This window comes from Ambystoma mexicanum, chromosome 4p (genome assembly GCF_040938575.1).
Source record: "Ambystoma mexicanum isolate Mex_15411 chromosome 4p, UKY_AmexF1_1, whole genome shotgun sequence".
NCBI classification, from domain to species: domain Eukaryota; kingdom Metazoa; phylum Chordata; class Amphibia; order Caudata; family Ambystomatidae; genus Ambystoma; species Ambystoma mexicanum.
In genome coordinates this window covers 259,640,561-259,668,282 of record NC_090927.1, presented here as the reverse complement: position 1 = coordinate 259,668,282, position 27,722 = coordinate 259,640,561, and the positions used below count along the sequence as shown (strand labels likewise).

The 27,722-nt window shown below is 47.2% G+C and overlaps 1 protein-coding gene across 1 annotated transcript in view; it reads right to left on the bottom strand.

Moving 5' to 3' along the window:
- Positions 1-27,722, bottom strand: part of CDC5L (cell division cycle 5 like) — a 472,644-nt gene that overhangs the window by 266,182 nt on the left and 178,740 nt on the right. Inside the window, exon 7 of the mRNA XM_069605787.1 lies at positions 7,665-7,809. Within this exon, the coding sequence (XP_069461888.1) occupies positions 7,665-7,809 (145 nt within the window). The remainder of the gene's footprint in view (positions 1-7,664; positions 7,810-27,722) is intronic.

Here is a 27,722-nt window from a genome sequence, read left to right as displayed (position 1 = left end):
CTAATCATCTTGGATCACAAACAGGTGGGCCTTCAACGCCAACTCGACAACCTAGCCCACTACACGAAGTAGAATAATCTTGAGATTAATAAATCGAAAACAAAAATACTGATTCTCCAGAAGCAGGGGAACACAAAGAAAGACCCTAAAATGGTACCTTCACCAGTCCAAAATTGAAATTGTGTCAACGTTGGGAGTTGAAATTGACAGCTCGAAGAGAGGTGTGAGCATGCAGGAAACCCTGTGGACAAAGACCAAAAACCGAACTGCTCAACTGCGTGCAGTCGACAGAAAATACGGCAAATATAGCCTACTGCCGGCCATTCAGTTCGACAAGTCAAAAGTAAGTCCATCACTAACGTATGGCATGGACGCAACCCCTGCAATCCCATCCACTTTATGGACTAAATTGGAAGGCTTCATTTGGAGAGCAGTTTTAAGCCTACCTAAATCCACAGCCGTTGCAGCAATAAGACGTGAACTAGGTCTACTCTCCCTAGAGGCAGTGGTGGCCCAGAGTACCATCCAACTCTTCAGAAAAATGCAGAATCCAGAGAGCCTAGAAATATACCACATGATTGCTGTGGAAATCGCTAAAGGGACCAACACATTTCTAAATGACTGGGCCAATACACAAAAGCTCACACTGCAAGAGATATTGTGTTCTGAAGAAGAACTAATCCAAAATCCATTAAGAATAAAAGCGAAAATGGAATGGCTTGCTTTAAAAACCAACGAGAAAGCAGTTTCGAATAAACTTCTAGCCCACCTCCCACCAGTCTTCAACAAACTCAAAGAGCCAATGGGATACTGCACAAAATACCCCTGTAAACGGCTAATGAAAACCCTACTGAAAGTCCGCTTAAACCTCCTACCGACCCAAGAAATCTTAGCAATTCGTACAGCGTCCGAAGAAAAATCATGTAGACTTTGTAAAGATCCACAATCTACAGAATCAATCAGACACCTCTTGATGGTTTGCCCGACAGTAGACCAAGAAAGAAAAGCTTTCCTCGGCTCCCTGTTTATAACCTCTTACGTCATCGACGAAAACATTTGGTGGAATCGCCTTATTACAGGAGCCCAAACTAGATGGCTAATAGCAGCGACCAAACTTCTAACCATCGCCTTGGAGAAGGCCTCCCAAATCCAACAGGAGTAGCATACAGAAATACCCATTTCAGCCAAAAGACGGAGGATGATACCAGGACTATTCCTCTGCCTGAAGTCCTTTCTTTTGCAAAACCCTGTCTTTCTTGGTCTACGTCAAGAACATTGAGAACGCATAGTAAAAACACTAAACGCTCCTCTTCAAGACCAAACCGTCATTGTAAAAATCTAAACAGATTAAATACAAATAATAAAATTTTAAAAAATAAGCGTTCTTTAAAAAAGGCAATTCATGTAACAATGTAAATATACTTTAAAATTACTTTTCCGAATCAGAACAAGTTAGTGGATAATCTTTGGATATGCTTCTTAGACAATTCCTACACCCTGAGGTGACTTCAATCACAAGGATAGTAATGGCATTTATATATCACACCAGTTCTACTTTTGCAGATTCCGAGGTTGCATAAAGGAAAGGTTTAAGGAAGGAAACAGTTAAACAGGTTCTCAGTATATGCGAGAACATGTAAATCGTCCAATGAAATCTAGATAAGCCTTTCCCAGCAGTAAGAGTCTAAAACAAGTTACCACCAATATCAATGACAATGGGCTAGAAGAGTCTACAGGGAGCCAGGAAGCCAAAGTCAATTTGAAACACTATGGAGCTGAGGCACTTCTTAGAATCAAAGTCTTGCACAAAGTTAGAGAGTTTGTTAGAAAATCACTTGTAGGATCACCAGCTGTTAAGCCTGTGGAAATAGAGTTGGAATCAAGTCTAAAAATAAGCCACTGCAAATCCCAACTGAGAAAAGCACAGCTAAAAGACAATGAGGCAAGTACCCCAAGTCTAAACAGTACCTCTGGTTTGAAGAAAAGTGGTCCAGCTGGATTCTGTCCTGCTACAGCAGTGCAGACCCAGTGTTTCTGATCCGCAGTCGTGTGGACAAGAGGGAGGACGTCTGGAGGACTCCTGCAGCGGTACTTGGGAGGTCGTCAGCAGCTACGGGCTCTTTTCGGTTCAGCTGCACTACACGGTTTCAGTGCTTAGCAAACAGCACCGTCGCAGATCTCCGATACCGGTTGGGTTTCCTTCACTCCTTGGGTCCTGCACTCTGGTGAGGGGACTCAATCTCTGGTCGTCCTGCTTCTGGAGGGTCCTAAGGAGACTTCTGGAGCTTCAAGCTGGATTTCAGACGTTTCACTCGACTACGGATTACTCAACCCCTGGCACTCGGTTATGGCAGCAATGAAGATGTACAGCCAGTCAGGGAAGATGGTCCAGTAGAGTTCGTCTCAGGGTTAGTTGGTCCCACTAACTCAAGAGGAGAAGTCGTCCCTTCTGGAGCTTCCCTGTCGAATTGAAATCTGATTTTCAGCACAGCAGCAGGGGTTCCCCGGACAATTCAAAGGTCCAGGGGGATGCAGCAAGCTTTGTTCCTGGTTTCTTCATCTCAGTGGTCGACTCTGCATCTAGTCCCAAAACCCTCGCCTTTTAGGCAGGTTTCTCCCATTAATGCAAAGCCTAGGCCATCAATCACATGGCGGGGTAGCTGTCCTAAAAGGACAGCCAGCCAACCAATCAGGACTGGTTGCATTCAGGCATTCCCAGAGACAAAGGACAGGGGAGTTTCGGGACCCTCCCTCACATCTTGTCCTTGCAGACAAACTGGAGCCAGAGGCGGGCTTCAGGGCTGAAGCCCTTCAAAGGCAAGACAAACTTATGGCACAAATCTGTTTCGACACAGAGTAAAACCCAAGACAGATTTCACAAACAGAAAATGGCAAAAAAAAAGAAGACAGGGGCCATTTTGACAAAATTGTCACTCATGGGTGCTGTACTGCAGCTAAAGGTTCAGCCTCAGGTACAAAAGTACAATGGTAGGAAAATTAAACCACTGGCACCAACCATTTAAAGTAGAATGTAGGATAAGGGGCTACTAGGTAGCCCCACCCCCATCCCTCCACATAAGATGGTGTGTGTGCTGGAGCTACAAAGAGAGAAGGTAAGTAAAGTCAATTTCACTTTACTATTCTTGGGAACAGTAGTTCACACAAGAAAAGGTATTTAAACCTTATGAGAAATCTAAAGGATTTCTCTGCGACACTGCACTGAAGGTGCTGTGTGTCACCATACAAAGAGTAGAGGCTTATGGAGTTTGTCAGACTCTAAAAACAGTGGAAGCACAAGCCAAATCAGGTTAATACACGAGAGAGTGAGAAAAAGGTCACTCACTCCAGGGTTAAAATTAAAAAGTCCTAAAGTCCAGCGAAAGAGCTGGGGGTCTCTACGGTTGAAGGGAATTCGCACAGAAATGGGAATTCTCCCCAACACTGGACCCCACCAAGACTAAGGGACAGGAGGATTTAATCCACACCTGGATGAATCTCCTATTCCAGTCGGTCATACGAGAGACATCAGCATTTTGGTGATTACACCCTGACCTGTGTTCGATGGTAAAATCAAAGCCTTGGAGGCTTATTGACCATCTCAACACGTTTGGATTTGCCCCCCCTTCATCTGCATTAACCATCCTAAGGATTGGTGGTCTGTCTGAATAATGAAAGTAGAACCATAGAAGTATGGTCTAAACTTCTTAAGAGACCACACAATGGCAAAACATTTACGTTTTATAGTTGCCCACCTTGTCTCACGGTCCTTCAGTTTCCTAATGATAAAGCCGATAAGAGTGTTCCCTGGCTTTCTCATCCAGTTGGCTCAAAACCGCACCTATCCCTGTATTAGAAGCATCTGTCTGTGCAATGAAGGATTGGTTGAAGTCAGGAAGACTGGAGCTTGACAAAGGGCTTTGTTCAGTCCTTCAAAAGCCTTAGTGCACTCCTCATTCCACTTGACCTTCCTGGGGAATTTGGGTGAGGAAATCACATTTAAGGGAGACACTATGGTCCCATAGTTCTCTATGAAGTGCCTGTAATACCCAGTGAGACCGAGGAAGGCTCTCACTTGAGTCAGAGTAGTAGGGGTGGCCCAGTCTTGCACAGCTTCTACTTTGCTAATTAATGGCCTAATTGCACCTCCACCTACCTCATGTCCAAGGTAGACCAATTTACTCTGACCAATGTGACATTTACTAGCCATTGTGGTCAGATGGTCTGTTCCAGTGCCTGCTGAACATATCCTAGGTGGTGAAAATGCTCTTCCCAAGTAGGGCTGAACACTGCAATGTCATCCATGTATGCCATGCAGAAGTCCTCTAACCCTTCAGAACTTGATTCACCATCTTCTGAAACGTAGCAGGTGCATTCTTGAGTCCAAAAGGCATAATAAACTGATATAAGCCTACTGGAGCGGAGAATGCAGTTTTCTCTGTCAGAGCTATTTGCAAATAGCCTGAGGTCAGTTCAAATGTACTGGGGAACTTGGCTGTCCTGGGTAAAGGGTGGGCATCAGTTGTGGTGACTGCATTAAGAGCTCTACAGTCCACACAGAATGTCAATACTTTGGTACTAGTACAACTGGACTAGCCCAAGGACTTGTAGATGGCTCAATAACCCCAAGATCAAGCATTTTCTTGACCCCTGGCTTTATGCGACTTCAGACATGATCTGACATTCTGTAACCCCCGCTTTTGACAGGGAGACTGTCACCAGTGAAGAATATCATGCTGGCCCCAAGGGGTAAAGCCTGGTGTCGGTGAAAACAGGGCAGCAAATTGATTTAACAGAGCCTTGCACAGCTCCTGTTGTGGCAGAGTCAAATCTGAAGAGAGTTTCACTCCAATTGTCTCATCTGAAGGTGGTCCCCTGAGGAGATCAGGGAGAGGCTTACTCTCCTCCTCTTGATCAGAGGCTAGAGGCAAAGCTCCTAGTTCTGGTCTGGAATAAGCCTTCAGGCGGTTAGTGTGATAGACCCTAGGGTCCTCCTTGGGGCTGCCCAAGACCACTAAATAGTTGACCTCTCCATACTTGCCTACAATCTTGAAGGGTCCAATCCACTTGTCCTGCAAGGCCCTCTGCCTTGTAGATACCATAACCAATACAAGCTGGCCTGGAGTAAACTCCACCATGTTGGCCTTCTGGTCAGGCCAATGCTTGACCAGAGCCAGACCTACTTTCAGGTTTTCTGAAGCTTCAGTCATCATCAATGCCATCCTCTTCCTGAGGCTGAGCACAGTCAGTGACTCTCACTGGCTGTATGGAAGGCGCACTCTCCAACCCTTCCTTGATCAGGGCCAAACAGCTTCTGACTGGATGACCATTAAGAAGTTCAAAAGGGCTAAACCCAACCCCTGCTTAAGGGACTTCTCTATAAGCAAAGAAGGCATGGCAGTAGAAGGTCCCACTTTCTTCTAAGGGGTTCTTCTAAAGCACCTATCATGCTCTTCAGAATACGGTTAAACCTCTCCACCAACCCATTGGTTTGGGGATGGTAGGCTGTTGAGAACTTGCAAGTCACTCCACAGTTTTTCCACATGGTCTGCATGTAGTGGGACATAACATTTGATCCCTGTCAGAGATGACGTCCTTGGGAAAACCTACCCTGGTAAAAATACAAAGGAGGGCCTTAGCCACTGCCTGAGCAGTAACAGTCCTCATCGGTATGGCTTCAGGATACCTGGTAGCATGGTCTACCACAACCAAAATAAATCGGTTGCCTGAGGAGGTTGGAGGGTCTAGGGGACCAACAATGTCAATCCCCACCCTCTCAAAAGGGACTCCCACCACAGAGAGAGGCACTAAAAAGGTGGCACATTCTTGGATCCACTCTTGCTAGACGTCTGACAAGTGTGGTAGCTCCTACAGAATTTATCTACATCAGCCCCCATTTTGGGCCAGTAGAAGTACAGAGATAGCCTCTCTTTGGTCCTCTTAAAACTCAAGTGACCAGGCAAAGGGATCTCATGCGCTAACTGTAGGAACTTTTGTCTCACCTCCTGAGGCACTACCGGTTTCCTGTAGTCCTCTGGGGTAGACTCAGGTTCACTGTGGAGGAGGTCATCCTCCCAGTAAAGCCTATTCTTCCCTGGCTCTTGCCCTTCCAGCTGGGAAGCGGTCTGCTGACGCAGACCTTCTAGAGAGGGACACTTTGTCCTCTGCTGAAATCTGCCCTAGAGGGTTCACCTTCTGCAAGTAAAGTCTGCAGCTCAGGATGGTCTCTAGGATCCAGATCTCAAACGCAGGGAAGGATTTCTTCCAGCTCTGTCACCAGTAGCAGATTCCACAGAATTTGGTTGGTCCTCCCACTCAGCATCAGCTGGGGAACAGGTCACTGGGTGACCTGGTCCTATGAGCAGGTTTAGGTTTCAAACCCCTTTTTTTACCCAGAGATCTTGGATTTCTCCTTTGTCTCTTTAATGGTTTTGGAAGTAGAAGGGTGGCCTTCCTGTGGACTGGAGGTATTGGAAATCTGAGAGTCTCTTAAGGTTGCCTCTCTGGCCAATCTTGTTTGCTCCTGCTTCATTTTGCTGAGAAGCCTGGGGGTACTAGACACTATAGCAAGAGTTTCCAAGTCATTTCACAACGTGTGTACCCCTTAACCCAAAGATTCACATACCTGGGAAGCCCAAGGGGTACCATCAGTCTTTTTGAGGGTCCTAAACCTCATAAAGGTACTGGGAAGGAGTTTTCCCAAATCTGGCTATTCATGCCAGTTTAGCTAGCGTGTAATCTTTTCTATCACTGGCACCCAATTCCATCACAGCCATTCAGGCGGAGCCTAGACATGAGCCATATAATCAAATCATTCCCACATTCCTTGAAGACCATAGGTGAATTCAAACGTACCCAGCCAATCCAACACATCAAGTTTAGGTTCATACATACTCACTGCTTCTTTAGGCAGGCGAGGCCTCCTGGGACTAGTAGACCATGAAAGGGACGCAGAATCAAGGGACATCTTTCTCATCTCCATTTCATGCTGCATTTCTCCATCTCTTAGTTTCACCTCTTAATGTTTGGTTTCAGTTTGTACATCCAGTTTCTTGAACTCCAACTCTAATCATATTCTCTCAAGTAAAATATAATCTGGGTTTAGATTTGGAGACCTTGTGGGGTCACAATGGGACGTGACTGAGGTAAAGCCTTAGTGTATATAAAATAAATATCAATTTTTATATAACTGCTAGTGTGTCAGTGTTTACTTGTTGTATGTTCCAAGTGCTGTGTGGACCTAGACTAAGCCTGGCTGCTTCACCATTGCTACTAAACCCTTGGGTAGTTCAGGCTAAACCTAAGGGGTTACAACCTGGTCACCTAAGGTGGGCTTTTCCCAATTCTGTCACACACAGGAACTTGTGTAAAACTCAATAACGGGGGTATTAACAGACCGCAGAACGGATCAAAAGGGCAGAGCCAGCCCAACAGTCTCCTGCCCTGCAGCTGTCAGTGCAAAGATGTCTGACCAGAATACACAAAATCCTTTCCAAGCTGGCCTAGGCTCACAGTACAGGAAACATGTATGATATCAATCTGATACAGCTGCTTTTAGTGATGTAAATCACTATTCGCCATCGGCTTTACATTTAAAAATAAAACTGCCACCAGAATAGTAATCCCTCATAGCAATCCTTTTGATCACTTGTTTTCTTCAAACTCACCTGTGGTGAAGGGAGAACCAGTTTACTTCTCTTTTTAGTAAATTCAGACACTCCAGTGGTTTGTAGAATAGCAGACGGCAAATCAGATTCCTTTTTCCGTTTAATATTTTGCTTATCTTTCTTCCGATCCTTTGATTCTTTTTCCCTGTCAGAAGCAAAATGAGCACACAACCAGTTAGTCAACTACTTTGGTTTGAATCCATTGTTCTCATTTCCATTTCAAAATCCATGAAAATCTTTCATCCAGAGTGTTTTGAAATTGCGACCACTTAATTTAGAAACACATTAAAATTCAAAGAAAGGAACTGCACGGTATCAGCAAACGACTAACGCCATGGTGTGAAATGTTGAACTACAGTACAGGCTTAAACTCTCCAAAGTTGTAAATATTGGAAAGCTAAACAAAGAGTTGGGAGACGTGTTTGAATACTAGAAAATGTAGCAATGGCCCCCAATGTTAAGTGGTGCATATTCCAAAGGTAATGCATCAAGATTATGTTTGTATAGAAGAGCTATGAACATCCTCTAAAAGTTTTTATAAATTTACATTATAGTGCCTATTGAACTGACCTCATCTACTCCAGTGAGTAATAAGTGAAAGATTTTGAAGAACAGATATGCTGTGTAAGAGGTTCTACATTTCTTTCCCTCAAACAGCTGGTCACCTTTTCCTTGCTTCATCTACCACACCACAGACCAGCATGTTTAAACAGGTGAAACCTATCCATTTGATACGGCCAAAGCCACTTAGTGGAACAGTAGTTCTCTATTGCGATTGTAACGTAAATATGTATATTCTATAAATCAGGCCTCCAGATAAGGTGCGTACAGAACTCTTGGGTACTGCCTCTCCCAAAAAAAAAACAAAAAAAAAAACTACATTAGACCCGAATATCCCCACCAACTTCAGACCTATCACAACTGTCCCTTTTCTTCTTAAAATAATCGACAAGGCCGTCCTACAACCAGATTCAAAACATACCTAGAGACCCATAAACTAGACTCTGCCAATCTGGATTCAGACCCCAACATGGGACAGAAACTGCCCTGATCGATTTGAAGATCCAGATCAATGACCTGAAGGACAAAGGGAAATCTGCTCTCTTGCTTCTGTTGGATTTGTCAGCCGCCTTTAATCTGGTAGATCACAAGGTGCCTTGTAGACACTTATCCACTGAGGCCCACTATTCAACAGAAGCAACAGCGTGGATCCAATAATTCCTAAATAATAGATCAATGAGAGTTTTCTCAGCCTTGGCAGTAGCTGATCCCCATCTCTTGTGGTGTCCTACAGGGTTCATGCATATCACCGACCATGTACAATGTGTTCATCAAACTATTGTTGGATGATCTGGACCATCTACATTTCCCCTACACGAACTATGCTGACGACACCCAGATCCTCCTACCCCTGACAGGAAACTATGACAAGGACCTTGCTCTTATCAAAGAAATCTACCTCATCACCCCGGCGTGGATGGCCACTCACGGTCTGTGCCTGAATGATGAGAAGACAGAGTTACTCCTGTTAGCCACTCCTTCCAACATGAAGAAGCTGAGTAACCAATACCGATCCTTTAATAGTGATGGTAATGAAATAAAGGTGGCCAATGAAGTTACAACCCTGGGCTTTTACCTAGACTCTTCCCTGAACCTGCGTAAACAAGTAAGTGCAACTGCCTCAACTACTTCATACACTTGCAAGCTCATTCATTCTTGCAAACTCTCCCTCTCTAGCGCTTGTTTTATCAAAAATTGACTACTGCAACGCACTTTATCTAGGCGCCTGCAAATATATATATATACCAACAAACTACAGATCTTGCAGTGCAATGCCCTTAGAACCGCCCTGGGTATTTCCAGACGGCATCACATCTCAACTACAAGACGTAACAACAACTGGCTATCTATCCAAGAAACAATTCAGCTCAAAACAGCTTCCCTGACCTATAAACGACAACAACGCTGCCCCTCAATACCTGGAAGAAAATGTTTCCAAAATCTACCCCATCAGACCCACCAGGACATCCAACACTGGCTGCCTAATGGTGCCAAGGTACAAATCAAAAAGAGCAGGGGGTAGCAGCTTCCAAGTCATGGCTGCCCAACTATGGAATTCCCTTCCCCCTACTCTACGAACAGACCAGTCCCTTCTATAAATTCAGAAAAGACACCAAACTTTGGCTGATCTCCAAAGACACCGTAACTAACCACATTCTCTCCATGTACCTACCTGTATATAATTTGTGTCAGTAATGTTGTACTCCTTTGTACAAACCTTGCCTTCTGGCTAAATTGTGCTTTGCTATTTATGTTCCATGCCTTTTTGTGTAATTACTGCCTGCCCCTTCTGTAACCATGAATATGCATATTCTTGTAATGCGCCTAGATACCTCAGGGTATGGCGCGCACTATAAATAAACAATAAGATGGAAAACTAAGTTGCAGTCGAGAATTAATATTTGTGAACAAATTATGCTTTTTCCCAGTGAAAGCAAACCAGTATTGCACAATTGTATTTTTCAGAGCTCCGTTGCTGTGCTCATAATCATTCGAAGGGACATCATTTTTACACATAATTTAATTTACACTATTATAAAAACAGTCGGTAATATGATGACTATACACAGTCTAGTTTATATCCAGTCAACCTTGCAGTCAATGGGGAACATTACTATAAATGATCAATGGTAGCAGAGTCTTTGCTCAAGTCATTACACCAACCACAGGTGTTCTAGCCTCTCAAATCTTCAAGATTACAATTAAAACATCCAAAACCTGACTCTCCAGGAAGTGAGAGCACCGTTCAAAAACAAATGAGTTACATTGGTAATTGTTAGGCAAGATTGTATGCAGTACCCTTTGGGTGCACTACAACAACCCTGACCTCCTGGAAATAGGAACCCAACCTTTGGTATAAGCTTGTACTTCACAGGTTGTTAGCATGTTGAGCAGCCAGGCTCATCTCAAGAGGGGTCAATGTGAGCTTAGGGGAGTTACACAGAGATTCACATCGACAAGTATTCAATTAAACACTGAAACACAAGATTTCTTGAATAAACTATTGTCAGTCAGTTAGGGTAAGCCTTCTTCAGAAGGGAGCAATATAATAGTAACTCAAATATACTTCACGAAATACACACTCTTAATATCTCTAAATCAGGGAGTACCCTTTTGGGATGACCCACATACTCAAACTACACCCTCAGGTGACTTCAATAGCTAGGGTGCTGGGAACATTAATTAATACTGTTGTATTAAGGATCATTTAGGAGTAAGTCAAAGGAAACTGTTATTAGAACATACTAGAGACCACAAATATTCCTTAAGCAGGCAATTACTTTCAGATCCCCCAAAAAGAGTCATTCAGCGGAACAGGCTAAGCCAAAGTTAATGGGCAAAAGTCTATATGAGCTGAAGCACTTCTTTGCAGGTAAGTAAGAATGGTCTTTGCACAATGTTTTAGAAGTCTTTGAAGAAAAATAATCAATGTAGTGCCACAAGCTGTTAGAATTGTGAGTAGTAGAAGATGCAAACAACTCTACAGCAAGAGGTAATTTCTCTCAGACTTTTACAGTACCTTTGTATTGAAGAAAAAGTGCAGCAGATGACTTCTGTTCCTGAGCAGCTCTGCAGATCTCACTGTTCCTGGGCCTCAGTCGTGGGGACAAGATGGAGGACTTCTGGGGACTCCTGTGCTGCAATAGGACGGTCACCGCTCGCAACCGGCAATCTTCAAATCAGTGGCTGTTCGGTGTTTCAGCTCCTCGCGTCTACTGCAAATAGCAACACTGCGGTTCCTGGATGTCGAGTTGAGCTTTCCTTGCATCTGGGGTGCCGCACTTTGTTGAGGGGATCAGGCTCGGTCAGTCCTGCTTCCTGGAGCTATTGGCCAGCTTAAAAGCAACACACAATCTGGTGTTCCTCTCCCTGGCGTTTCAGATTCCAGCAGCAACTCTGTGGAAAGTCAACCAGTTCCGAGAGAATGTCCAGGTGGCTTACTTTGGAGTTGATTGGTCCAACCAACAAAAGGGAGAAGTCGTCCTTGCAGGGGCTTCTCAATCAATACGAACTTGGAGTTGCAGCACAGCAGCAGGGCTTCACCGGGCAAACCAACGGTCCAGGAGTTGCAGCAGGCGTCCTCTTCAAGTTATTCTTCGGTTCCTTCGTCCAGTGGTCGACTCTGCCTTCCATGCCAAAAGACTTCTTTTATTCCGTTCTCTCCCATTCATTCCAGCCTAGCTGTCAGTCACCCAGCAGGGTGGCTGTTCTTGACGGACAGTCAGCCGGCCAATCACTACAGAGTGCATTTGGGTCTCCTAGGAGACTAAGCACAGGGAGTTTCGGGCACCTCCCACACTTCCTGCCCACCCCAGACACCCTGGAGCCAGAGGCAGGCTTCACTCGTGAATCCTGCCAAAGGCAAAATGAACAAAGGGACCAAACCTGGTTTGGCGCGCAGAGTAAATCTCAAGAAGGACCTTTCCATAAGGAAATGGCGAAAGAAGACCGGGGACAAAAATGGCGAACGCAGCCCGCGGTAAATGCACACCACGGTAGTTAAAAGTAAACCACTGCCACCAGCCATTCATCGAGGAAAGGGTAACAAAATTGCTACATGAGAAGCTAGACAAAGGGGATACCAAGTAACCCCTCCAGCACCCTATTGTAAGATTTGTAAGATAGTGTGTGCTAGGTCTAGAAAGTTATAAATGTAAGTAACGTCAATTTCACTTTACTGCTCTGGGAACCAGTAGTTTATCCCATGGAAGGTATTTAAACCTTTGGGAAATCTGGAAGACCTCCCTTGTGTCACGTCACTGAAGGTGCTGTGTGACACAATGTAAAAGATGATGCCTATGGAGTTTGTCAGACTCCACAACCAAAAGAAACAGTGGTAAAAAAAAAAAAAAAAAATCACATTAAAATATATGAGTGTGGGAAAGAGCGTCTCACTCTCCCAAGGTAAAAAAAAAAAATCAAGTCCTCAAAATCCTGCAAAATTGCTGGTGGTCTCTAAGGTGAAGGGAATTAGCACATTTCTGAGCATTCTCCCTAACAGTAATTGACATAGAAACTCAGAAAAACCTGTCCCTGTGATAATCCAGATAGGTATTTAACTGTAGCGCTTCATAAATGTTTCGTCCAATATCTAGGTACTGTGATTATTATACCTCAGTCAATGCTCAGTTAACCGACCTCTGAAGGATGTTTGCCAATAAGATAGCTCAGCCGGTTGAGCACCCGTTGCTGCAATCTGTGTGTGATCCCAGCAAGGCCAACTCAACCCTTCATCCTTTCGAGGCCGATAAAGGAGTACCGACTTTGGTTTGGTGATAATTGTTATAGATATGTTCTATGTAGTGCGCTTTGCCAAAAGCCCTATATAAATAACCATTTGACCATTAGATTAGATATAGAATTTAGCATGGAGTCCTTGCCTCTATGCACTGTTGTATCATAACATTGGCAAACCATTAGATAGTAATAGCTCCAGGAAATGAGGACTTTCATTAAACATCAAAAGACAATTCTGCTATCGGACCTCAAAACACAAAATAGAATTCATGTTTGCTTTACTATGTAATTGGCTAGGATTCTGCGATTTCAACTTTTAAATCTATACAGGAGAGATCAAATGGCTAGAACTTAGAGAAATAATGAAAGGTGTATTCTGTCAATGCAGAATGCTGCCGCATAGTAATAATTTCCATACAGTTTTTGCACGTCTGCTGGATGTCACATACATTCGACTCTCTTGCAAAGGAGAAAAGTAATTTGCACTCTTAAAATCACATTTACTCTCAAAGTTTAAAAATAGGGAGTAAAATACTCCTACCTAGAATCTCATCTGGAGTAATGTCTGTAATGACTACACAATAAAGAGCATCTCAGAACACGTTCGGTAGGGTTTGCAATTTTTTTAATTGTTAATATCTTTAATAGCACAAAAAATATTACAACCCAGGTGCTGTCAGCCATCTTCATTTTGTTCAGCTAGCAAGAAAAGTAAGGTGGGCCGCCTCATTCATAGCAAGAGAAAGTTGACCGAGACAATGGCAATAACCATGCTGCCGGTATGAGAGAGGAGAAAACTATCCAGCATTTTGATGGATTGAGGAACATGGTCAAAAAGCAACAGAGCATAAAAGATGTCAGATATGGAGCCAATGTGCTGAAATTATACACACAATTTGACACCAAACAGTGGAGACTGAGCAGTCAGCTGTGTGAGGAAACATGAACAGAGAAACAATGTACCTTTGCCCTGTGCAGGAGGACCTTTGGGTCTCTCATAGGTACAACCATTATTCACATCTATGGTGGGGCCTTAGAGGAGGCCTAAACATGCCATGTAAATAAGGGAGAGACAGGTGAAAACACAGGGCCTCATACCAGAGTGGCAGGATACATAACACTCATCAGCATTTGTCAGGGCCGTCACTGGTCACAGAAGGAAGCACTGAAAGTCAGGCAAGGGAAAGAGCTGGTGAGGATGTTACGCCCATGCAACCCTATGGTGGGAGCAGGATTATGTATGCTAACTTAACACCCTCACTAAAGATCTATTCACTTCTTCATGGGTTCCTGAATCCACTGAGCCCACATTCTTCTAGGCTTTGCCCAGTCGAGGGAGATCAAGAGGCTGCGGGTGCAAAGGTCACTTTCAGCTTCGGGATTGGGTCCAGCTAGTATGCAGTCCCAGGCTCCAGTGATACAGTTCCAAAGACTGGATACTTTGGCAAAAAAGGACGAACACCACCACGGGACAGGCAAACTCAGGCTTCCAGTATATGAAGAACGCAGAATTCAGCAGGAGTCACCATAGACAGCGACAGACTATCTTCCTAGTGTGGAGGCAATGCTGGTCGGCAGCAATGGTCGTGATCCAGTCTTCAGAAATCTTTCCCAACATCTGCCATGGTCCCTGCCCGATTGAAGAATGCTGTTGTGCCAAAAAAAAAAAAAAAAAAAAAAAAAAAAAAAAAAAAAAAAAATCATCTTTGGATCCAAACAACCCAGCTCATTTTCGCCCCATTTCTTCGCTTCCTTAGCCGCATAAACTATTAGAGGTGGTGGCAATGCGACAGCTGCAACTCTACGTAGATAAACAAGGCTATTGGGTGATGCACAAGCAGGATTTCGTTCGGGCTGCAGCATTGAGTTAGCAATGGTGGCTGTTATGGATGATCTTAGGTGGTTGGATAGCGGTGAAACGGGTGTGTTGATCCTGGTCGAACTCTGCAGCATTCAATACCATTTATCATGGAATCCTCTAGTCATGCCTACATGACTTTGGTATCGGAGAGAAGGCAATTAACTGGTTACATCAATCCCTACAGGAACACCACAAACAGTGGTAATTCCCCTCTTTGAACCAGTAAGTACTGCCACCTCTTGCAGAGTGTAACAGAATTCAGCCCTTAGTTCACTGTTTAATCTTAACATGAGACTACCGGCTGACCAAATATATCTTTTGGAACCAAGTTTTATATCTTATGTGGATGATACACAATTGATTCTGCGCCTGGATCAGTCTTTTGGTCATCAGATGAACTATCAGAAGGACTGTCCGGAACAGGTCAGACTATGGATGTATCATAACAGACTCCAGCTCAATGTACAAAAAACAGGTTCCAATCTGCTCTCCATCTTAAATACGGCCAGGTTCCTAATGTTTCTGAAGAAGCCTTGTGTCCAGATTCTTGGTTATAGGATATCTGCCCCGTAGTGTTAGGTTTCTGCCCAGTTCAGTCTCATAAAGTGAGAGATTTAGGTGTCTGTTTGGACCCAAAGCGGTCACTGGGGTAGTATATCTTTGAGACTATATCTGGTCACGCTCTGAAACACTTGTGTATGGGCGCGTTATAAATAAAATATATGATCTCCACACTGCTTTTTGCATTCACGCTCCTTGGGGAGGTTTTTGAACTACTCTGCTTTCCACACATAGAATTCAGCTGGTAAATGAGTTTGTGTTTAGTTAGTTGGATTTCTGTAGCTCTGTTTTTTGGGATTACCTAAAGTGTTGCAGCACAAATTGCAGATACAAAATGCAGCTGCTAGGTTGGTGCATCATCTAGGGCAGAGACAGCATATCTCGCAAGTCTTAGGCTCACTTCACTTGTTGCCAGTGGAACAATTATCAATTTTAAAGTCTTATACACAAGGCATACTACTGTCGCACATGGGTTTTTTGGAGACAGGTTCTGTAAATAACTTCCATCTTTAATGCTACGTTCAGCCTCGGCAGGACTGCTGGTAGTTTCTAGATTCAGACTTTGTGGGTACGGTGGGTCTGGTTTTATCAACGCTGGATGCAAAGTTTTGGAACTCTGCCAACTAGTCTCTGCTTGACTGTTCACCACATAGAAAAGACACTAAACATAAGACATTCTTATTTCCTCGGTAGGGTGTGTAGGCTCCTTGCTTTTTTGGCAAGATGGCTTACTTATTATTCAGCCCCACGATGCCTGTTATAGGTAACTGTGCATGATATACACTTAAAAAGCGTAAACAAAGATACTTTGGACCTGGTTTGCCCACAGTGACGAGTAGTGCCAGGCTGTTGGAAATGTGGGTTACACCAGTCGGCCTGCATGAATGCACGTTAGTTTGTAATTGCCATGTTGCCAGATTACAAGGCAGCTGCTGCAGGGCGTCAGTAGAAGGTTCCATCCGGAGATGGAGGTTTATACTATACTTTTTCTACTGTGATTAGTCCGGAATGAAACTCGGACACAGTGGGTTCATGATTTTGGCCATAGACTTAATGGGTTTGGAAAATGCCTCGGTGACTCTGCGCTAGAGGTATTTTCGATCAAAGCAAAACAAATGGGTCAGTCCTTTGGCAGAATATCAGAAACAACCAGTCCTGTGTCCAAAGTCCTATTCTGTCCCACACATTCGAAAATCAACTCTAGGGTGAAAAGGAAAGGTCTCTGGTCTTGAACAGCATTCAAAAGAAGAAGTGTTGAACTCGAACACAAAAGTTCCAGGTAGATACAGTTAACTTTTCAAAGGGATAATTCCCTTCTATAGATTTCTCTAATCTCAATAGCAGTTCCTAGAGTGTCTTTGAATCAACAGAATTAGTATACAAAGTAACTGGATTGACGCTCTGAATCTTAGTGGACTGCCTACTCTTCTGCCAGGCTTCTTCCACTCCTGGGTGTTTCACTCACACGCCTTGATTATCTCGTGTTAAATCGTCATCAGGATTTTCTCATGTAATCCGATTTCATATATTGTCCAGCTTGATCTTTCCCGGCACACTCTTGCCTGGGCTTGTCTTATATGTAGACACGTCTGAATTGCAAATGCCTGGTATACTTAACCTGCCAGGGCTTTATTTGTATGCAAACCAACTATTCTCATGTACTTGTTCTTATACACTTGTGACTTGAAATGCCCGGTAGACTCCCATGCCAGGACTTTCTTTACTTGCAAAACACTTGAAGATACTTTTCTGTTTTCCCATTCAAGTTGGGTAGTGATGACTGCTGTCCTCGCACAGAAAAGTTCTATGGGATAGAAGCCATTGGCATTCTACAGTGGGATTTTAGATCCAGTAATGAGAGGCCATTACCCATGTAAACAAGTATTGCCTGCCACAGCCTTTGCAATCGAGAAATCAGCCTGCATAAATATTGGATGTTCAGTCACATTATATACTGAACATGCTCTTTACACCATCATCGAAAAGCCCAAAAGTAACTGACCACACAGAGAGCCACTGGCTATGAAGTCATATCAAAACCACTGATAAAAATTGTTGCGTCGAGTAGTGAACCCAGCCATATTCATAGCAGATCCAGTAAAGGAGGGAGATTATGTGCATGACTGTACTACCTACACTTATTATGATGTACCTCATGTTAAAGAAAATGCCATAGGAGGCGGGATAATTCTCTTTGTTGATGGGTTATTAACGATGCACCAGAGCTCTTGTGAAAGGCAGAGTGGAACAGCAGTGGTCAAAGCAGGAGGACATGACAGCTCATTTTCGGCACAAGCAGCAGAGTTGGTAGTATTAATTTTGGCGTTTGAAGCGCATAAGGATGAGGCAGTGTTAGCGAGAATTCTAATTTCTGTTCAAATTCCCTTCAACTTTAGAGACCCCCAGTTCTTTTGCTGGACTTTAGTACTTGGTGAGGGAGACCTTTTTCCCCACTCCCTTATGTATTTTTGATCTGTTTTGGACTACGTTTTGGTTTTGGAGTCTGACAAATTCCATAGGCATCTTTTGTATTGTGACGCACAGCACCTTCAGTGCAGTGTCAGAGAAGTCTTTTGGATTTCTCATAAGGTTTAAATACCTTCTCTTGGAAGAACTACGGTTTCCAAGAGTAGTAAAGTGAAATTGCCTCAGCTGCAGTATTACACCAACGAGTGCCCATTTTGTCAAAATGGCCCGGTCTTTTTTCACCATTTCTTGCTTGCGAGGTCTTTCTACTCTGTGCGCCAGGTTTGGTCCCTTTGTTCGTTTTGTCTTTGTCAGGCTTCAGTGCTGAAACCAGCCTCTTGCTCCAGCCTCTTGCTCCAGCATATCTGGAAGGGCAGGAAGCGAGGGAGGTGCCCAAAACTCCCTCCCAAAACTCCCTGTGCTTAGTCTCCTTGGTTACCTGAATGCACCGAAATGTGAAGACAGCCACCCTGCTGTTCGAGTGATAGCTAGGCTGTGAATGAATGGGAGAAACCTGCATAAAAGACAAGGTCTCTCAGACATAATGCAGAGTCGACCACTGGATGATGACTCTGAAGAAAGAAACTGGATGAGAAGCTTGCAGCACCCTCCTGGACCTGGAACGGACAACTTCTTCCCTTGGGTTGGTGGTACCAACTGACCCCAAGATGAACTTGCCTGGAAAACCTCTCCTTGCTGGCTGTACTGCTTTTCTGCGGCTGGAACTGAGTGCCAGGGGACAGGAACACCAGGAACGAGTGCATCCTAAGGACGAAGATCCTAAGGACCATCTCAAAGCAGGAGGACCCAAGCCAGAGCCACCACAAGCGTGCTGGACCCCAGAAGCAAGGAGAACCCATAAGGTGTCCAAAAACCGCAGTGGTGCTATTGACCGGTAGCTAAAACCGTGAAGTTCTGCCGTATTTGGAAAGAGCCCATTGCTGCGGCCGACCTACAAAACACAGTGCAGGAGTCCCCAAACATCCTTCCTCTTGTCCCCACGACTGAGGCCCAGGAACACAGGATCTGCAGGGCTGCAAAAGGAACAGAAACCAGCTGGACCCTCTTCTTCCAACCTAAGGTACTGTCTTGACTAAAGGGGTACTTACCTTTTTTGATCTGTAGCTGGATTGTCTCACTCGAGCCTTTCAGAAGCTGCGTTTTCTGCAGAGTTGCTTGCAGCTTTGGCTTCACAAGCCTTGCAGCTTGTGGCCCAACAGTAATTCTTTTCTACAAACTCTATATAACATTGTGCAAGACTTTTGTGCTATCTACACGAAGTGCCTCAGCTCCCCTAGACTTTTGTTCAAGTGACATTGGCTCTCCTGGCTCCCTGCAGACTCTTCTGACCCACTGACCTTGTGTTTAGCCGTCCCTCATAGGTGGTACATAAGTTACTTTTATTGCAGGGAAAGGGTTAACCTATACTTCATTGGGGGATTGTAAAGTACTTACCTGTTCAGCGAACTTGTTAACCTATATTTCCTACCATAACCTTTTCCACAACCTTAGTATTGCCTTTAAGTGTCAAAAGTGATATATCAATGTCCACAGTGTCCTAGCAATTGAAGTCACCTCAGGGTGTAGCAAGCGTGTGTCTGACATCCCAAAAGGGTATCTACTTACTTAACTTAAATCTGAGGAAGTATATTTTCTGTTGTTGCATATTGCCATTTCTAAAGAAGGCTCATTTAAAACTGACAAATAAATAATTATTTTACTAGAAAACCTTGAGCATAAGTGTTGCTTGGATACTTGTAACTGTGGCTCTCTACGTTGCATCTCTACAGCTCACAAATACCCCACTTGAGATAAGTCTGGCTGCTCAGTCACTCTACCAACTTGTGTATTACAGACCTATAACAATAGTTGGGTATCTATTGCCAAGAGGACAAGGCAGGTGTAGTCTCCCACAGGGTTACTACATACAATCTAGCCCAAAAGGCAGTAACTGTGTATTCCGACTACACTTAACTGATGTCAACGGTACATGCTGGGACTGTCACGTTGGAAAAGGAGGGGTTTCCTGCGTGCAATTGGCACACCAGTACACCATGTGCCATTGTTGGAAAAACATACTTCCTGCCGTGGTGAAGTGTGCAGCACACACTAGAGGTGCAGATCTGACTTCTCGCAGCAATGATGCTACTGATTTAGAAGCAAAAAGGGCAGCATATTTCCCAGGAGTATCTGACATTGTAACTGCCCCAAACAAATACACACGTGTATGCAACATGCTGATAAAGATAGTTATACCAGTACGAATAAGGAACAAGTTACTTACCTGTAACTGTTCTCCAGCATGGGTCTGGCATGATTCACATGCTCATGAATATTCCCCGTCGTCAGGCAGGGAATCCTCGGTAAAGAAAAAAATCAGTATCAGTTTGGTTTCTGATCTGTCTTTTAGTAGTAACCAATCACTGGTCTCTGGGTCATACTGCCCCCAGCCAATGACTGCCCTCTCCCTAAGCCCCGCCCCTGGCAGCCATCCTCCGATTTGATAGCACATAAAGTGGCAGTATGACCATGTGAAGAGCAGCAGAGGGGTAGGAGGGAGGGTTCGCATGTGAATCCATGCCAGACCCATGCTGGAGAACAACAGTTACAGGTAAGTAAGGAACAAGTTACTTACCTGTAACTGTTGTTCTCCAGCATGGGTCTGGCATGGATTCTCATGAATATAAGAATACATAGCAGTACACATGCACAACCACGGGAGGTGGCAAGGATCAACATTAAGCATCACAAACTCAACATTAATCAACTTTTACCTCCTCACCAGGCCCACCTTCAGGCGAACAGGTTGCACAGCACAGCTTGGCAGACTCTGGGCTCCTCCCTGGAATCCCGGTCGACGCAGTAGAATCTCATGAAGGTGTGCATCGACCTCCACGTAGCAGCCCTGCAGATGTCCAGCAGGGGCACACCAGACAAGAACGCCGTAGTAGCAGCGATCGCTCTGGTCGAATGGGCTCTCGGACGGCCGGGCAACGGTCGGTTTAACAACCGATGACAATGCATGATGCAGCCGGAGAGCCATCTGGAAATGGAAACCTTCGAGAGAGCCTTCCCTTGATTCACAGGTCCAAAGTTCACAAAGAGCTGTGATGTCCTCCGAAACCTCTTTGTGCGGACCACGTAGCACTTCAGCGCTCTAGGTACATCCAGCGAGTGCAAAGTCCTCTCGGCCAGCGACGAAGGTGACGGGAAGAAAACTGGCAACACCAAGGGCTCGTTGAGGTGGAAGTCCGACGGCACCTTGGGCATGAAGGAGGAGTACGTCCTCAGCACCACCCCCGTCTCGTGGAAAGTCAAGTATGGAGCCTTGCAAGATAGGGCCTGGATCTCACCCACTCGTCGTTCGGAGGTGATGGCCACAAGGAACGCTGTTTTCCACAACAGAAATTTCAACGGTGCCGAATGCAGAGGCTCGAATGGTGGCCCCATGAGCCTGGTCAGCACCACGTTGAGCTCCCATGCCGGGGCCGCAGCCTTCACCGGCGGGAACGATCGGAACAGTCCCTTCATAAATTCCTTCATCAGGCGATGAGACCACAGGGATGACCGTCCCGTAGTTCTGGTGTAACGGGAAATCGCTGCAAGATGGATCTTGTTGGAAGCGTGAGCCAGCCCCGCCTTGGCCAGTGACAGCAGGTACAGCAGCACTTGGGGGGCCTTAATCTTCTGTGCACGGCACCAGATAGAGAACCTCTTCCACTTGTGTCCATAGCATTTTAGAGTCGAGGACGCCCTGGCCTTTGCAAGCACCTTCTTGCAGTCCGCCGGGATATCGTACCCTCAAAACTCTAGTGCTGCAGGAGCCAGGCCTGCAGGTTCAGCGACTCTGGGTCATGATGGAGGATGGCGCCTCCTTTTCTGGAGAGAAGATCTGCGTCTGTCGGCAGTCTGACTGGGGGGGGGGGTACGCTGACAAGTCCAGAAGGTCCGGGAACCAGATCTGCCTCGACCACGCCGGTGCGACAATGATCATCCTGCACCGGGACCTCTTGAGTTGGTGGATGAGTCGGAGCAGCAACGGCAACGGAGGGAATGCATAAAGGAACAGGCCGTCCCAGGGGAATGAGAAAGCATCGCCCATGCTCCTTGGCTGGGGAAACCTGCTCACGAACCTCTGGCACTTAAATGTCCTTGCCGTCGCAAACCGGTCAATCTGGGGTTTGCCCCATCGTTGGAAAAGTCGATCCACTTGATCCTGACGCAGTTCCCACTCGTGGCACGAGGGCAGCTCCCTGCTGAGTGAGTCGGCGACAACATTCTTTATTCATGCTATATGCAAGGGAACCAGAAACATCCCCTAGGTGACGGCCCGGTGCCACAGATCCTGGGGCCTCCTTGGACAGGGCTGTGGATCTGGTGCCTCCCTGCTTCCGGATGTAGAACATCGTGGTGGTGTTGTCAGTGAAGATCCTCACCACCTTGCCTTTGAGGGACGGGAGAAGCGACCTGAGGGCCCAGAACACTGCTCGGAGGATGTTGATGTGGAGTGACCTCTCCTCTGGGAGCCAAAGGCCTCTCACGTGTAGATCTCCAGTGCGCGCCCCCATCCCTCCAGGGAGGCATCCATCGTCACAGTCTCCTGATGTACCGGGGTCTGAAAGTCCTTGCCCGCCGCGAGATATGCGCGGGTGCCCCACCATCGAATCGCTTGGCGGAAAACCTCGTTGAGCGGGATCCTGTCTTCGAAGCTGCCCGTCGCTTGTATCCAATGGCCGTCGAGGAACTCTTGTAGAGGAGGCCTCCTTAGCCTGCACAGGCGCACCAGGTAGATGCATGAGGGCATCATTCCGAGCAGAGACTTGATGGATCTCACCCTGGCCGCGTCTGTGGCCAGAAGGTGCTGCACCTTGCCCAAGATGGCCCTCGCCCTCTCCTCCGACGGCGAGGCAAACCGTGCCACTGTATCGAGCTTGGCTCCCAGAAACAGTGCGACCTGTGACGGGACCAGGTGGGATTTCGAGTAGTTAATGGAGAATCCCAAATCCGTGAGAAGTTGGACGGTCTCCGCTGTGTGTTTGACGTGGATCCCCCGCAGCCGTGCCGCCACTGGCGCGAGGCACTTGGTAAACCCCCTGGGTGCCGACTTCAGCCCGAACGGTAGGGCCTTGCATTGGTAGTGCCGTCCTTGGACTACGAATCTGAGAAACTTGCGAGTCCTTTGAGAATGGAGATGTTGAAGTAAGCATACTCCAAGTCCAGCGACGATAGGAAGTCGCCCTCCTCCAGCTGTCCCAGCACGTGCTTGAGGGTGACCATCCTGAACTATTGGGCCTTGATTTATTTGTTTAACCGTCGCAGGTCCAGGATTGGGTGCCAACCGCCTGTCTTCTTTCTGACGAGGAAGTACCTTGAGTACACTCCTGAGCCCCGGAGCCTCTTTGGGATGAGCTCGATGGCACCCTTCTTGAGCATCGCCCTTACTTCTAACAGCAGTTGAGGGACGTGATTTTCCTTCCTGGCCACAGGAGGAATGCGGGGGCACTTCTTTCGAAATTTGAGAGAGTGCCCGTGGGCCAGGGCATCCAGCACTCAACGGTCGGTGGAGATGGACTCCCACACGTATGACGAACTTCGCCAGCCGGCCTCCCACCGGGGTGCTTTGTTGGGGGCCCACGCAACGGCCGGTTCAATCCAGCTTGGATGCGGCCTTGCCGCCTTGGCGAAGACGAGATCCTCCCGACTTGCCGCGTCCTCTGTAGGCCGCCTGCGACGAGGAGCTGGCCGTCTGGCGGTACGTCGAGGAGCCGCCACCGGATCCCTTGGAGGCACCCTGTTTGCCTCCAGCGTTCCGAAAGGGCGGCCGTCATTGCTGCAACACTCCCAAGGCCCGAGCCGTCTCTGTGTAGGTCTTGATGGCCTGAAGCGACTCATCCACTGTTTTCCCCAAACAGGTTGTTCCCGTCAAATGGCATGTCCAAAACTCTGGTTTGCACGTCCTACCAGAAATCAGTTGCCTTGAGCCATCCCTGCCGTCGAAGGCAAACACTGTTGCCCAACTGGCAGAATCCGGTGTAAGCAATATCTGTGGCCACCGTTATGGCATGGTCCGAAACCACCTCACCTTCCTGCAGGATCTCCAGGGCCTCTGACCTCTTTTTGTCCGGTAGGAAGTCCAGTAGGGGAGCGATTTTGTACCACAGCTCCCTGTCGTAGTGGGCCACAATCGCTAGGGCCTTGGCCGCCTTAATTGTCGTTGCCGCGGACGAGATGACTCGTCGTCCCCATGGCGTCCAGCTTCTTTCGTTCGCCGTCCGGTGGTGAGGTCGAAGTTGAGGATGACGCCCCCGCCACCTTCTTGGCCGCCGCCGAGACGACCGAATCCGGGGTAGACTGTGCCCTAAGGCACAACAGGGCGGAATCGGGTCCCGATTGGCAGGCGTCGTGGACGGGTTGTTCAGGAGAGCAAGTCCCTCCTCCCAAATATCGTCAATCAATGGGACCATGAGGACCGTCTTCCTCTTGGCCTCGCGCCGCTGATGGAGGAAGCCTTCCTTCTTCTGTTCTTCGGGGCAGAGCTGGAAAAGCTTGGATGCCCTGGCAATCATGGCGTGGAAGGAGCCAATTTCGTCGGGCGGTGAGGCCCGAGGGAGGGGTGACGGAAGGCCCATCCTGTCGTCACCACCGTCATCATCCGTCCCCGTCGTGGCCGGATCCGTTCGTGTCATCCCTTGGATCAGGGGGAAGGGGATGACGGTTGAGTGGGCCGCGAGGGCTGAAAAGGCGGGGGGGTGAACTCTCCTCCGCTTGTTTGGAGGCTTCCCGACGGGCCCGGTTCTGCTGGGTCGTCCATCTGGGTGAGGGGCAATCTCGTCCTTATCTCCGTGCATAAGGTTTGGATTGCCATCAAAATGGCAGCCGAGCTGTCCTGAGGCTCGGGCACTGGCCGCGACGGGCGAGATGGTTGCTCCTCCTCCACGGGAGCCTTGTCGGTGCTACCGTCGCTCTCTTCGTCCGCCTCCTCGGGGTCTCTCCCGTGGGATCGGACCTGATCGGACCTCCTCAAACCTCCTGTCGAGGCCCTTCACGGCTTCAACCAGCTCCTCCTCAGAAGCTGTATTCGTGTCCGCAACGGCCACCATCCCCCCCCCTCTTTTTCCACCAGGGTCTTCACAGGGGTTTTCTCGATGGGTTGAAAAGATGATTCCCTCGTGGTGGCAGGGAAACTCTGGGCCCCGAGGTCGCCTCCACTGTGGTAGCCTCCACAGGCTTTGCCAGGGCCGCCGCAACTCCTTCGATAGAAGCCTTAGCCGGGTGAATCAAGGCCTTCACCACCTTGTGCACGCTTGAGGCCTTCACCTTGGGGGAGGGTCACCTCCACGCTCCCCCTTGGCTGGTTCCTTCGAGATCGACAGGGCCTCTCCAGAAGCTAAGCCGGGTTCTCGGATTTTCTCTTCCCCGAGCCAGAGCATTGGCTCGTGGTTGATGGCGTCTGTGAAAGTGCGCCCTGCCTGGCAGCCGAGGAGCCCGACCGTTCGGCGCTCCCGGTGCCCGTGGACTCGCGGTGCTTTGCCTTTTGTTGGGCCCCCATCGCCGGAGCGCCCTCACAGGACTTAGAAAACCGCTCAGACGACTTCTTCTCACCTGCTGGGCTCTTTCCTTCCAGCCAGTTGGCGAGGCGGGACCAATGATCCCTCATAGTCCGTTCGACATGTTCATGCAAAACACACAGTCCTTCTCCACATGCGTTTTGTCTTCGTGAAGGCAGTAGAGACATCTCAAATGCTTGTCCTACTTGTACACATTCTGTAATCCGCATCCAGGGCAGTTCCGGAACAGCTTGGATGCGGGTGTCGAGCTTCCCTTGTCCTGGGCCATGTCCACGAGGTAGGCCACAGAATCTTCTGGAATCCTCCAAGAAGAGTAACTCGACGAAAACTTCACCCTTGAGGGGCGTAGAAAAATCCAATACGGGTCCCCGTTGATTGGAAGTAGAAACGGTGGAGCTCGAGACTCGATTGACCGAAAAATGAGAGTAAACTCTTTGAAAAAAGCGGAAAAGACAGAAAAAAGCTCGAGAGCTATAGCACGAGGACACCCAACACTTGAACGTGCAGTAAAAATCTGAGGATGGCTGCCAGGAGCGGGGCTTAGGGAGAGGGCAGTCATTGGCTGTAGGCACTATGACCCAGAGACCAGTGATTGGTTACTACTAAGAAAGACAGTTCAGAAACTAAACTGATACTGATTTTTTCTTTACCGAGGATTCCCAGCCTGAAGACGGGGAATATTCATGAGCATGTGAATCCATGCCAGACCCCATGCTGGAGAAAGCACATTATTGAATTGCAGGGGCGGGCAAACAGCAAAAGAACAAGAAAAGTGTCCCCACAGAAGCAATGCAGTGGCAGGACAGCACTGGGAAGCCAGTTATGCCCTAGGGCTGTTTACAGTGCTTGCACTGGAACAGTTGCATTACACAACACAAAGGAATGTCTTGCAGTTCTGATTTCAGAGGAGTGGTTTGTCCCCAACTTAAGCAAACAAATCGCACATTTCATTATAAATTGACTTGTAAGTCAAAGGTTCATGGCTGGCCACACTTTGACAATGGTGAGGGGAGGGGAGCAATACCCCGTCCTACTGGACCATTTCAGCATTTGCACATCAACTATGTGGATATTGTGGGAAACCCGAGGGTATTCTCACTCATACTCCCCCTGGATCCTCTGCTTAGATAGCCAGGGAAAGGACATTGCTCTTTTATCGCGACCCTGGGGGGTGGAGAAACAATGGAGGATCACATGGGTGAAGGGTCCTTGGGTATTTTGAGTGGGATGCCCAAAGGAGAGAAATAATATCCCCCTTTTCATGTTGAGGACTAACCCAACCCTCACCCGACGTTTACAGGTTGCTATAAAGCTGTTACCCTCATTTTCCCACATGCAACACTGGATAGTACTGGGACGAGGAAGAGGCAACAGAGTAATGAACACTATACCATTTCACCACGTTCGTACTGGGACGAGGAAAATGCCTGCAAAGTGCTGTAAGGGTCAGGCATGTCCCTTTAATTATGGTCAGGCAAGTCTAATTAGACACACACCTGCAGCCTGTCAAAGGGCTGCGGTTTTTTAAAGGGAGACCAGCAGAGCAGAGAGAAGAGGAACAGGGAGGCCTGTGTGGGAGAGACCAGCAGGGGTCCTGGATGTAGAGGAGTTAGTCATGGTGGGACCGGAGAAGGAGCCAGGACGCCAGCGAATACCCCAGAGGACTTGTGGGCCCCAGACAAGTGGGCCGTGCAGTAGTTGGGAAGGAGAGAGTGTCTTCCCCACCCCCTAGGCAATACTGAAGCAGAAATAACTACTAAGAGAGCCCATTCAGCCAGCAGGGGTGGGGGTACACCTACAGGAGGGTGCGTGATCACCTTTGTGCATGCAATACAATTTATATGGTAGATGCGGGTGTAAACGCCATCTTGGCGAGCGGCAGCTATATTAAAAGCCATCTTAAAAGTTAGGCCCAAGCATCTGGCTCCAGTGTCTGGCAGGGCAGGGCAGGAAGCGACAGATGAGCCCGAAACTCCCTGTCCTTAGTCTCCTTGGTAACCTGAATGCACCCAGTGCTGATTGGCTGGCTAACTGTCCTTGTAGGACAGCCACCCTCCTGTGTTAGTGACAGCTAGGCTGTGCATGAATGGGAGAAACCGGCATAAAAGGTGAGGTTTCTTGAACCGAAGACAGAGTTAACCACTGGACGAAACATCCAAATGAATTGTGAAGAGAACCTTGCTGCATCCTCCTGGACCCTTGAAGTGCCCGGTGAAGCCCTGCTGCTGTGCTGAAACTGCTCTTCAGAATCGACTAGAGAAGCTCCAGAGAGGACGACTGCTTCCCTTGGGTTAGTGGGACCAA